The 12,466-nt window shown below is 40.1% G+C and overlaps 1 protein-coding gene across 1 annotated transcript in view; it reads left to right on the forward strand.

Moving 5' to 3' along the window:
* SPTSSB (serine palmitoyltransferase small subunit B) overlaps positions 1–3,112 on the forward strand; it is a 32,502-nt gene extending 29,390 nt beyond the window's left edge. The window contains exon 3 of the mRNA XM_039241980.1: positions 1,508–3,112. Within this exon, the coding sequence (XP_039097911.1) occupies positions 1,541–1,771 (231 nt within the window). The 5' untranslated portion in view covers positions 1,508–1,540 and the 3' untranslated portion in view covers positions 1,772–3,112. The remainder of the gene's footprint in view (positions 1–1,507) is intronic.
* The last annotated feature ends 9,354 nt before the right edge of the window (positions 3,113–12,466 follow it).

Here is a 12,466-nt window from a genome sequence, read left to right on the forward strand (position 1 = left end):
TATTGGGGCGCCTGGGTGGCTTAGTCGGTTAAGCGTCTGACTTTCGCTTAGGTCATGATCTCGTGGTTCGTGGGTTCGAGCCCCGCGTCGGGCTCTGTGCTGACTGCCAGCTCAGAGCCTGGAGCCTATTTCGGAGTCTGTGTCTCCCTCTCTCTCTGACCCTCCCTTGCTCACACTGTCTCTCTCTCTCTCCTAGAAATAAATACAAATATTAAAAAAAAAAAAAGTTACTTATTATCAAAGCCACGCTGTTGAAAGTCTGTAGTAGCTAATTATATCCTACTTAGGTTGGGACTCTGAGTGATCTATAATTTTTTTTTTAAGTTGGTTACTTGTCATTCATATACTCATTCACTGAGCACATATTTACTTATGACCATCTTTGTGCCAGGCCTTAAGATCATGAGAGTCTCCCCATAGCCTGAAGAGTCCACAGTCTTATGAAGCAAAAACATCATACTTCCACACAAAAAGAATCAAAGAAAAGAGACATTTTTAGGTCAGAAGATAGAAATGATCTTTAAAAAAAAATAATTGTGATTTGAATAGGAAACATTCTCAAAATGGACTTAGATGATGTGGCACTGTTCTATTCTTATGAGTAAGCAGAAGAGGCACAAAGGTCAGCTTGTTTTACCATAGACACCTATCATGCCTATGAAACTAAAGAATCTTCCCAAGAATCTTTTTAAGAAATGATAGATGTCCTTCTTTCTAGGAAGGACATCTTGCATGTGGTTGTAATTCCAGGGAATCACAGTTAAACCAAGAAAATATTTTTATATGGGTTCCAGAAGTTCTCTACCCCAAAACCAAATGATGACCCAACTTTGGGCTTCCTGTTTGTTTTAGAGACCCCCAAGACCACCCACCTGTTCAGTGACTCACAAGAAGGACCCACAGAACTCAATATCTATTTATACTCACAGCTAAGGATTATTACAGTGAAAGGATGTAAAGCATGATCAGCAAGGAAGGAAGATACAGGTAGCATCCCCTAAAATTCATTTACAGGCTTCCGATGCGCTCTCCCTCCCATGAGCGAACAGACCAACTGTGCTCCTTTCTCAACTAGTGAAAAGTGCAGTGATACACATGCAAGATTTCTGCCCAGAGAAGCTCATTAGAGACACAGCAGTAAGGTTTTCATTGGGGCTGGTTCTATGGACATCCTCTGCCTGACAATTACTAAAGCTCCAGACTTCCTGAATAAAGTAGGTGTTCACCATAAATTATGTCACTTGCACAGTTTAGGCATAGTGAATCACCCTTATCCATTAGGGAATGGAGAGAACCATTAATCCTAGTACTAATTATTATTCATAGTAGCAATATTATGAATACCTATGATTAACATATTGGGTTATTATTTCTATATAATATTCATATTAATCCATTCAGCGGCCATTAACTTTTTTTTAAAGGTTTTAACATGCTGAGATCATGAAAAACTAAGGCGCTTCTGTGTTTGATTCCTTATTTTATTTCTCTTCTTATCTGTTAACAGGACAGACTTTCTGCAGCTTGAAAGGAGCCAACTATGGATTTCAGACGTGTGAAGGACTATTTCTCCTGGCTCTACTATCAATACCAAATCATTAGCTGCTGTGCTGTCTTGGAACCCTGGGAGCGATCCATGTTCAATACGATCTTACTAACCATCTTTGCTATGGTGGTATACACCGCCTATGTATTTATCCCAATCCACATTCGTCTGGCTTGGGAATTTTTCTCCAAAATGTGCGGCTATCACAGTGCAGTTTCTAATTGAGCTTAGTTGCATTCTGTGAATCGTCATTGCGTATGTAAACGTTGCTTACAAGTTACCAATTTACATGAATACCGTGTCTTCTTTCACTATCTGATCTGAAAAGCTCTCTTCTCTATGCACTCTTGTATCTTGCCTGAAATGTGAGATAGGTGTTTCTTTAGGTTCTTTTGTACATTCTGCATTGTGCATCCAACCATGGGTAACACACAGAGACCTTACCTCACAGACTAACCATATTCGTTCAGCTTAAATCTACAACTTCAGATTTTTTTTTAATTGGAAATTTCATATAAAATTTTTTCTGGGAAGCTGGCTCCTAAGAGACCTACCAGAATCCTATTTAAAATGCTCCCTTGATACGTGTTCTGTACTAAAGGGTATATTTTTAAAAATTTGTTCATAAGCTCCTGTCAAAAGTATCCTATCCTTGTTTACAGCATATGAAAAGATATGAATAAATTATATGGGCCCCCTAAAGTCTTATTTTCTAGTAAACTGCTGAAACCTAAAATTCTTGTACTTTGAGTGCAAAAGAATAGGCTGGAGGCAATTATCTCTTTCCAGACATGGTTCATGAATTATTTCAAATGCCTCTAAAAGTCTGGCTTTATAACAGTTTAAAATCAACAATGTTGATTTTAGATAACCCAGTAAGTATTATGATACAAAGATATTAAGTGTAAGGAACAAAATATAATCAAAGTAAATTCAGATGTGACTTGAGATGCTGCCCAGGCCTTGCATGATCTTGAGAGCCAGGGGTGGGGGTGGGGGAGTGAGAGAAAAGAAATTGCTTTCTTTCTGTGATTTCACTCAGTGGAGGGAGGGGGAAAGCACGTATTAGGCTACAGGAAGAAAAGCTAATAAATAGACTGGAAGTAATATTCTACCAGCAGGAACTCGACAGCTCCAGTTAAATGCTTTGATATAGTGGCTCTGTTGCAGAGCAAAAACAAGATTTATTAAATTTCCTCCAAAGTGTTTATCTCAAAAACAAATACAAGTTTTTAATTATACTGCTGAATCAAATGTGAATGCCGAAGGCCAAACCTTACAGTTTTTCTTTCCTTCCAATAAATACTAAGGTTAGTAATTCTGGAGGGTAAAAATGGGAAAAAATATAGTCTTTGGACAATGTTTGCACCTATGTTTGTGTTATGGGGGAAAAAAATTCCCAGGAAGCCTAGAGAGAAAGATGTTTGGCATGCCAAATTAACATGCATGTTTGTTAAAAAAACAAAAATACGTGTTTTGAAGATAAAACCAGATCTGAACATGTACTGTTGATTTTTGCAAAATAAAATTAGGTTTAATTTTGTAAATAAAATATTCACCTCCAGATTTGCTTTTTCCTCATATTGCCCTAAACATCTAGGTGCTTCTGTCCTCATTTGTCCCCAGACTTCCCTTTTCTTACTAATCCATTGTGGCAACCGATCTTAAAACAGTAGGATAAAACTTACATTTATCAAGGGTCTTCTTCATAGTGAACACATTTGATGTGTTGAAGTAGGTATTAAGGTCTCCCAGTTACAGGTAAGGAAAGTGGAACTTGGTAAAGATGCAATTCATGGTTAAGGTCCTGTAGCTACTTGTGGCAAAGCAAGGAAGCAAATCCAGGACCACACGAGGCCCTGAAATATTTGCTACATGCAAGCCCGTGGGAGGATAATGTGAGCAAATGAAAGTTGATGGGACAGGGTCACCAATTTGTCACAAAACAGAACCACATCAATTTAAAGGGGCAAGGGTAACGAGGAGACAGCTGAGGTCAAAGAAACAACGGGCCCCAATCCCAGCTTCCCCTTTGCCGCTTACCCAGGTCCCATGTTCACCCATTTCTATGCTGTCCAGCCCCATATGCATATTTTGAAAGATTGCTTTCACTTTTAAATATTTAACAGAGGATTCTCCGTTAAGCATGAACTTGGACACATTCCCAGTTCACAATGATTCAAAGTCCTTATATACATGGACCCCTGCTAAGTACTCTTGGAATTCAATTACAAAGATACTGCATTGACCTTCTTAAAATCCTCCTTCTAAAAATAAGAGTTAAAATAAATGTGAATAGACACAGTAAAGCTTAATAAAATACATTGCAAAGCACTGCCCCAGAATGTCACTCTGAAGTTAAACATTTCCTGTGAGCAATCAAAACAATAAACACAGGGTCCAACAAAGATACTCAAACAGAGTTTGGTTGAAAACCTATCTGCATGCAGAAGGCAAGAAAGTCCTACCTGTGGTGTCTGCTCTGTCAGTTTTCTAGACGAGGCAGAGATGCTCTTTACATGACTATAGTTAACCTAGTTTACAAACACTTTATATGCTTTTTCTTTTCTTGTGTATGTATATTTCAACCATGGTCACAGAACTTAAAAAAAAAAAATAGCCAAAAGTTTCACAGTTAACATGGGCTTGTGTTTGTCACTCACTAAACTTAGAATCATAACATGTTCATGCACTGATATTGGCCAAGTAAACAATTGCTTTTAACCTACTTATGAAACAACAAAAAAAATGAAATGTTAAGAAATCAGGCAGTTTTAACATTAAGATAATACTGGTCAGTCTTTGTTAGTAACTTGTATGTACAAAAAAACAAAATCACTAGTTCACATTTTCTACTTTTTTTCTTCCATAGTTATCATAGTTAGATTCTCTCACTAGTGGGGCATGTGTCCCCTGGAAGGCAGGAAATTTGTTCTTGTTTCTGAACGGCCAGTGTCTAGCCCAGTGTGTCATACAGAGCATAGCAGATACACCTCTTAGAGAACATCGCATGGTTTCCCAAGTCCTGTATCCACACAGAAACAAGGAAACTCAGCATTTGTACTGGGCCAACCTCAGAATGGACAACTTACATCTATCAACCAAAAGAGTAACACTCATTCATTCGTTTATTTCTTCATTCAACAAATGCATTAAAAGCCAACCAGGAATGGTGAGATGGATAGATATCTGATGAAGAAAGCAGAGTAGAAACTAGGTGGTACGTACTCACATGTTTGTTGTAAAATTCTCTTAACTTTACAGCATGATTGAAAGTTTTTATTAAAAAACCGTTGGAGGACAAGTCTACCACAGTTACTGAGCTTGCCACTAGCAAACAAAGATAAATGAGACAGAAATAGTAACATTTCCAAATTCATGAATCATACAATCTGGTAAGCAAGATGACCCAAGAAAAAAATAAGCAAGCAAAATATTTGCGAGTTGTGGTAAGGTCTTATAAAAGAAACAGCAGAGCGCTAGAGAGAAAGCAGCAGAGGAGCAGGGCGGGTAGAGCACTTGGGGGACCCAGTGAGACTTAATTCCAAACTTCTTTTACTGTGGGAGGTTAAGAAGGGGGACAATGTGGGAAAGAAGTGATCTTCCATTGTAAGATGAGGACACTGGCTGCTGTGAGGGCAGATGGGAAGGGCAGGGGTCAGAGCCGGGCACCCCATGCAGGAGAGACATGGACTAAGGTGGCAGCATCAGAAGCTGAGAGACAGATGGTCTGATTTGACATGTATTTTGGAGCTAGAAAGCCAACATGCCTTGCTTATACGTTGGATCAAAGGAGTGATTCCATAAAATACTCAGGACTTTTTTCTTTAAACATCTAACCTACCCAAAAGAAACCTCCTTCTCATTTTGGTAAAGTTAATTTCCAGAGATGATGAACTATCCTAAGAGAGATTGAAGGAAATCAACTTCATATGCTTTACTATTTTTTCTAGCTTTTAAAGTTTCACTGTATCTCATCAAGAGTCGTATCCTTTTTATTCTTAAGTTTATTTATTTTGAGAGAGAGGAGCAAGCATGAATGGGGAGGGGGCAGAGAGAGAGGGACAGAGAATCTCAGGCAGGCTCCATGCTGTCAGCATGGAGCCCAACACGGGGCTTGATCACACAAACCATGAGATCATGACCTAAGCCGAAGTCGAGAGTCAGATGCTTAAACGATTGAGCCACCTAGGCACACCAAGAATCTTTATACTTCTGATTGGAAGAAGGGACTCCAATTTTCCACCAAGGAACAGAATGTTATTCTCTAGGTACTTTGCATCATCAAAACAGACTAAAACTAAAAAATCAGTAGCATGGTTCCTCCCAGGGATTAAATTATCCCAATACTAATTCTAGAGCTTGAAAGGGTTTTGAAAGCAAACTAGGGCTCGGGTTCTTTTGATTCATCCTGGAATTCTTATGCTGACAACAGTAAAATAAGAGTATTGAGAAGATTTTTTAAAATGTTTTATTTATTTCTGAGAGAGAGAGAGAGAGAGACAGCATGAGCAGGGGAGGGTCAGAGAGAGAGGGAGATACAGAATCTGAAGCAGGCTCCAAGCTCTGAACTGTCAGCACAGAACCCGATGCAGGGCTCGAACTCACGAACCGAGAGATCATGACCCGGGCCAAAGCGGGACACTCAACCAACTGAGCCACCCAGGCGCCCCTAGTATTGAGAAGATTTAATGGCAGTCTTATCAGAGCAGGGCTGACCAATTTTTAATTTTAGTTATTTGGTTAGAAATTTTAAAGAAATAGGGTGCAGAAGGAGTTCCAAAATAAAATTACAGTTGCCTTTACTATGATGGCAAAGCCTATTTCTGTAGCTTTTTCGTGAACAAAATGATGACGTATTCCATTAACAATATTCACACTTCTCATCATTTCCAGATGGAATTCAAAATTCAGATTGCTGCTTTTTTATTATTGTACTTTTATTCCTAAAAGAGGCAACATTTAACCCAGATGCCTGATTGTGGGGGAGGGGAGATTGCAAAATAGACGAGAGAGCCCCCCAGGGCCCACCCTCCCAGCCTCCGCCAGCCACACCCACACAGAGCAGCCAGTAAATTCCCTGTAAGGCACCATCCTGATCTCTAAGGATGCAGGGACTAAGGAGAGCCCCTTGTCACGTAGCTTGGATTCCCACTCAGCAGTGAGACTGCAGAAAGGGACAAGGAGAAAAGAGAGAGAAAGATTGGGGGAGAGGAGAGAAGAAGGTTTAGACTCTTGTTCTTTAAGTTTATGCCGGGAAAGTCTCATTCCAAGCAAAGTGCTATCTTTCTCTTCTGTCCTCATTCCTCAAAGAACTTCCCTGATCTCATATATTTTTTCCTAACATGAGCAATATACAAATGTTTTACATCTTGTTCATATTAATATTTGTTTCTTTTGTTAAAATAATTCTCCTTTTCCCGTGGTTAAAATAAATCTGAATAATCCAGCAATTGATCCTCTCTCCATCCTCCAGTGGGTCGTCTGTCTTCCATCCACTATCGCCTGGCTTCTAAACTTCTCTCTGCTCCACCCCTTTCCAGCCCTACTGTGTCACTATTTTTCAAAGCTCAATAACCTCCTTAGAAAATTAGGGAATGGACTTGGGTCTCTCCAGAGATTCTTCAAATTAAGGTCTACAGTCTATGACATTCTAATGACTCTCAACATTTCAGCTTCTTGAAGCTTCCCCTGGTTATTTTAAAAATTGTTTAATATTTATTTATTTTTTGATAGAGACAGAGTGCGAGCAGGGGGAGGGGCAGAGAGAGGGAGAGACACACAATTTAAAGCAGGCTCCAGGCACCAAGCTGTCGGCACAGAGAGTTTGTGGGGCTCAAACCCACAGACTGTGAGACCATGACCTGAGCCAAAGTCGGACACTTAACCTACTGAGCCACCCAGGCGCCCCATCCCCTGGTTATTGATAGGAACCTCACCTCTCTCTGAAAATCTATGGCCTCTGTAACCCTACCACTAACCATCAATGTTGTGGGGAAAAAGGTAAGATCGTCCATACATAAAAACAAACAAGGAGACAAACACAAAATCCCAAAGAGCAATAGATCAGTCCTGTACCTTAGATTCACTTGAGAAAATCTAGTTGATTGAATGGGTGGTGGGTTTATAGGAGAGGCCTTCCTGGGGGATTCAGAGGGCAGTTTGCATTTCAGTAGCCACCCCTACCACACAGACCTTCCCGTCACTTCCCAGACCTCTTCAGGTCCTCCTGCCTACTCCTACTTGGGGCCCCAGGAAGGTTTCCGTCATTCTCAGCTACCTCCGTTTTCGCCACTGGATGAACACAAAGGACTGGGGATAGTAAGGTCGGCTCTGAGGAGAATCCGAAAAGAGGGAAGTGGTTCATGTACTGGTCTAGCCAATAGATAAAGTGTCCAAAAAATCAGCTGTCAACATAACTTCGGATAGCTTATCTTGTGCACCTTATTGTGTGAAGTCACTACCATCCTCCTAGCTCTGAATTCTATTTCCCTGAGCCAGAGAAAGTAACTGACTCCAAAGGAGAGGGAAAAAGGAAAGTCCATTACCCCCATATGCATATTCCATGCCTCTCCTGTGTCCGTTCCCACAGAGGTATGTGGGTGTTACTTCTGGAGAGCACAGACTGTGTGTTTGGTGTGTGTGTTTGTTTTTTGTTATTGTTGTTGCTGTTGTTCTTTTCTCCAATGTAATTTTGTAAAAGCTCATTCATTGAACTGATGAATAGATTAAGTCCTTTTTACAATTCCAGGTTGAAAAGCATAGAGTAACATTCCAGATAGGTCATTGAGTGATTCACATATAAGGAGAGTTTCTTTTTTAATTTTTTTTCTTTTTTAAGAGAGAGAGTACGCATGTGCATGCGAGAAGGAGAGAGGGGCAGAGGGAGAGAAAGAAAGAATCCCAAACAGGCTCCATCCCAGGCTGGATCCCAGGACCCCAGCTTGATTCCATGACCAGGGAATCATGTCCCGAGCGGAAATTAAGAGCCGGATGCTCAATCAACTGAACCACCCAGACGCCCCTACAAGGAGAGTTTTAAACTCTGAATGAGGAGGTGAAAGTTTTGAGAAATTACTGACCCTTCCTTATATTCTACCTGTTGCTCCTCTACTGCTCCTCCATTTCCTTTCGTGGCAATCCCCGCGTGCGCATTGCCAAAAGATGGAGGATTCTTAAAGGTTAATTGATGAATTTCTCCTCAAGCACCACACCATTGCTTCTCATCTGTGGCTATACATTAGAATCATTTGGGAGCTCTAAAAACCACCGGTGCCTGGCCCCACCCCCAAAATTAAATCAAAATCCCTGGAAGGAGCCCCAGGCTGGTAGTTTAAAAAGCTCCCCAGGTGATTCTCATATTCAGCCCAGACTAAGAACCACTTTACCAGGTCTTCATGAAGTGCTAATTAAGTCACTAAAATCCAGTTTAAAGCTGGACTCTCCATTGACTCTCTCCCACATGCGGGTCCCGGAACATGTCTACGATACAGTCAAGGCTCCGCTGTTTTTCTAGATACAGCCTGAATAGCAACAAATACTACTTCCCTGCAGTTTTTCTGTAAAAGTACTTAACACTCCCTTAAGAGCTTGAAGTGCTAAATAGTTAAGAACATCACACTCCCCACTGGGTTTGGTTCCACCTAATGATGTCTTCAATCATTTCATCATGCATCATTTAGAAGCAGTAAAAGATCACAATTTATGCTTAGAGGCTTGAAGCTCTAAGTACGCTCAATCTGCCGCTGATGGGCTTGGTGGAGCTTTTTCATTTGCAGCCGGAGTACAAGATCACATCACAAGAATTTGGTTACGCCAGATAGTGCCGTCAGCACTGCGGCAGAGCGTGCCTGCAGAGCTTAGACATTTCACCAGAACTTTGGAAGGCATCAAGGCACCGTGTGTGGATGAATGATCGTCCCTTTGCTTCCTTTTGTTTTCAATCACTTGCATCTACCTGTCTTTCATGTAATATATACATAGTATAGGATATTGTTAAACATCAAAAACATACAGAGACCGGCCCTGAAAATACTCTGAGCAGACAAAACCAGTTTAGTCATGTAAGTGAAGCTTAATTTATCTTATTTTTTGCAAGACTAACTTGACTAGGTCATCTCTTGCTTATGCCTGTGGAAATCATAAACACAACAGATTCCCAAAGTTCATATAAGGTAACCCACTAACCAATTCCCTATCATTTAAGAAAATTATAACATTATAAACCAAGCACTGTGAAGAATAGTCACTGCCTTTCTACTATATAAATTGATTGATAAAGATACACATCTGAACCTCAATCCATATTTTGGTTTGAGGGCCCTCAGTTTGAGGACTGTCTTTTTGGTGTGTGCACAATAAACTTTTACTAATTACTACTTAGGTGATCACTGGTTTTACTTCTGTTATTTATGAGCTCTTGACAACACACACGCACACCCACATGCACATACACACACACACACACACACATTTTTAAACCACTTAAAGCAGTGTGAGGAGTAACAGAAGCGATTTTAATTAGAAACTAAGTTAACCAAGTGAAAATGTTAATTGCAAATAAATATCAGTTGTGGATGATGCAAAGATAAATACCAACCGGAGAACAAAAAAACCCAAGTTCTAGTTCTTGCTCAGGTAGTTGTGTATCACCTTAGGCAGGTCATTTCACTTCTCTAGGCTCCAGGTTCCTCTGCTGTGAAATGAGGGACTCCCTTGGGGATGGCATATGTGTTTTGTCTTTTTTAGTTCTTTCGTCATTGGCAGGGCCTTTCTGAAGGATGTGTTGAGAAGCATTCTGGGGCTGTATCAGCTCATTGGAAAGAAATCCATTATCAACATATCAGTGTCTATCATGAGGTCAGAAGAAGGAAAGTGAAGCATAAGTTCCACTGAGCCAAACACCAGAGAATTACTTTCCCAACTGTACAATGGATGGAGGGACGCCTGGGTGGCTCAGTTGGTTAAGTATCCAACTTCGGCTCAGGTCATGATCCTGTGGTTCATGAGTTTGAGCCCTACGTCGGGCTGTGCTGAGAGCTCAGAGCCTGGCACCTGCTTCAGATTCTATGTCTCCCTCTCTCTTTACCCTTCTCCTGCTCGTGCTCCATCTCTTTCTCTCTCAAAAATAAATAAATATATTTTTTAAATGCAATGGATGGAGACCAATGGAAATAAAATGAAAACAACTATTTACACCACCTTACTGCTAATCTTTATAGCCGTATAGAAATGTGTTCACACATACTGGCAGATAGCTATCTTTACCCAGTCACACTTACCTTCAACTCCAGTTCAAATTCTATCTCTTCCACTAGAAGAGGTCAACCGCATGCCACAATAATAAATGGTAACGTTTGTGTAGTATGTACTATGTGTCAGGCACTATTGTAAGCATTTTGCATATGTAATTGACTTAATCCTCCCAGCAATCCATTTAGGTAGATATTATTATTATCCCCATTCTACAGATGGGTGAAACTGAGGCACAGGCTCTTTAAGCGACTTGTTCAAGGTTACACAGTCAGTGAAGTAGCTGGAATTTGAATGGAGGCAGTCTGCAGCAGAGAAAATGTGGTTAACCATTGGATGAGATGGTATCTTCTTCCAAACATCTGTATCAGCCATCGTTGTTCACCATATTACATTCTATTATTTATTGATTCTATGTGATTACCAGAGATCAATCAATGTGGTAAGCACTTTGAGATTTAGACAGAATTTTATAGACGGTGATCATACTTTCTGGTTTGCCCAGCCAGTGTCTTTGGGTGGAGGTAAGAAAATTCAGAGGCTTTCTACCTGGGATGATACCTGAGTTACATATTAAACAATAAATAGCAATTGACCACATTAAAATCAGCAATTAAAATCAGCTTTTTCTCTAATATAAACATTCTCCCATTCCAATTGGTTAAATTGCTTGGACCCCAAAATGCATTATTTTATAAATGGAGTGACTACCCCTCCCCAAAACTCAAAAAGAAAAAAAAAAAAAAACCCAAACCATTAAGTTACATGCAAGAATAAAGTGCATTCCTATCATAACTGTGGTAACTTGCTTTACATACAAAAGGCTTAAACTTTCACTTCCAGGTGATGTTCTTGGGTTGTTAGAGTAGAGAAGGAGGGAAAGATTTAATAAAATTCTTGATTAGGAAAGGAGAAAATATTTCAGGGCACCTGAGTGTGAGGGAAATTGTTCCCACTTACAGTCAAGAGCTTCAGACTCTCCAATAAACCAAAGGAAATGAGCCGGTAACTCCATGAAGACATGAAGGAAAAGATGCTATATTTTGGTGAGTTTCAGACAAATAAAGATTGGTTCCACGTATACACTCTGAGCCCTAGTTTAGGGATGGTTCGGCCAACAGGAAAGCATGCTGATCAGAGAGAATAAAAAGAGACTGCATTGGAATCCTGGTTTTACTTATTTCTGGTTTGGTGATCATGCATTTATTTAACAGCCATATTTTTCAGATTAATTATAATAATGAATAATTTTCAACTTGACTGATACAGTGACTTTATTCCACAGACATGCAAAGATACAAGCCTTGTAAGATACATTTACCTGCACGTAGGACCTGAAAACATCGAGAAGCTCAGGGAATGTCAAGGAGGACATGGGTTGCTTCTCATCTCTTCAAAGCCTGGGTTGACTCTGGGTTAATTACCATAATGGGACACTCAAACAGAGTACAAAAGTCAATCTGATTTAAAGATGGTCATATATCCTCTAAATTTCCAGATGGTAAGCAGGGGATAAAGGATGCAACCTATTAGGGTGGGGGGAGCCTGACTCTTCCAGAGACAGAAATCAACTTAGAAAAAACAAGAAACCAATCAGAGGTCCCATCAGTCTATTGGGCCATAGTTAAAAACCCAGATCAAGATCTGGGCAAAAATAAATAATAATCA

This window comes from Hyaena hyaena, unplaced genomic scaffold, assembly GCF_003009895.1.
Source record: "Hyaena hyaena isolate Hyena2069 unplaced genomic scaffold, ASM300989v1 scaffold_203, whole genome shotgun sequence".
Classification (NCBI taxonomy): domain Eukaryota; kingdom Metazoa; phylum Chordata; class Mammalia; order Carnivora; family Hyaenidae; genus Hyaena; species Hyaena hyaena.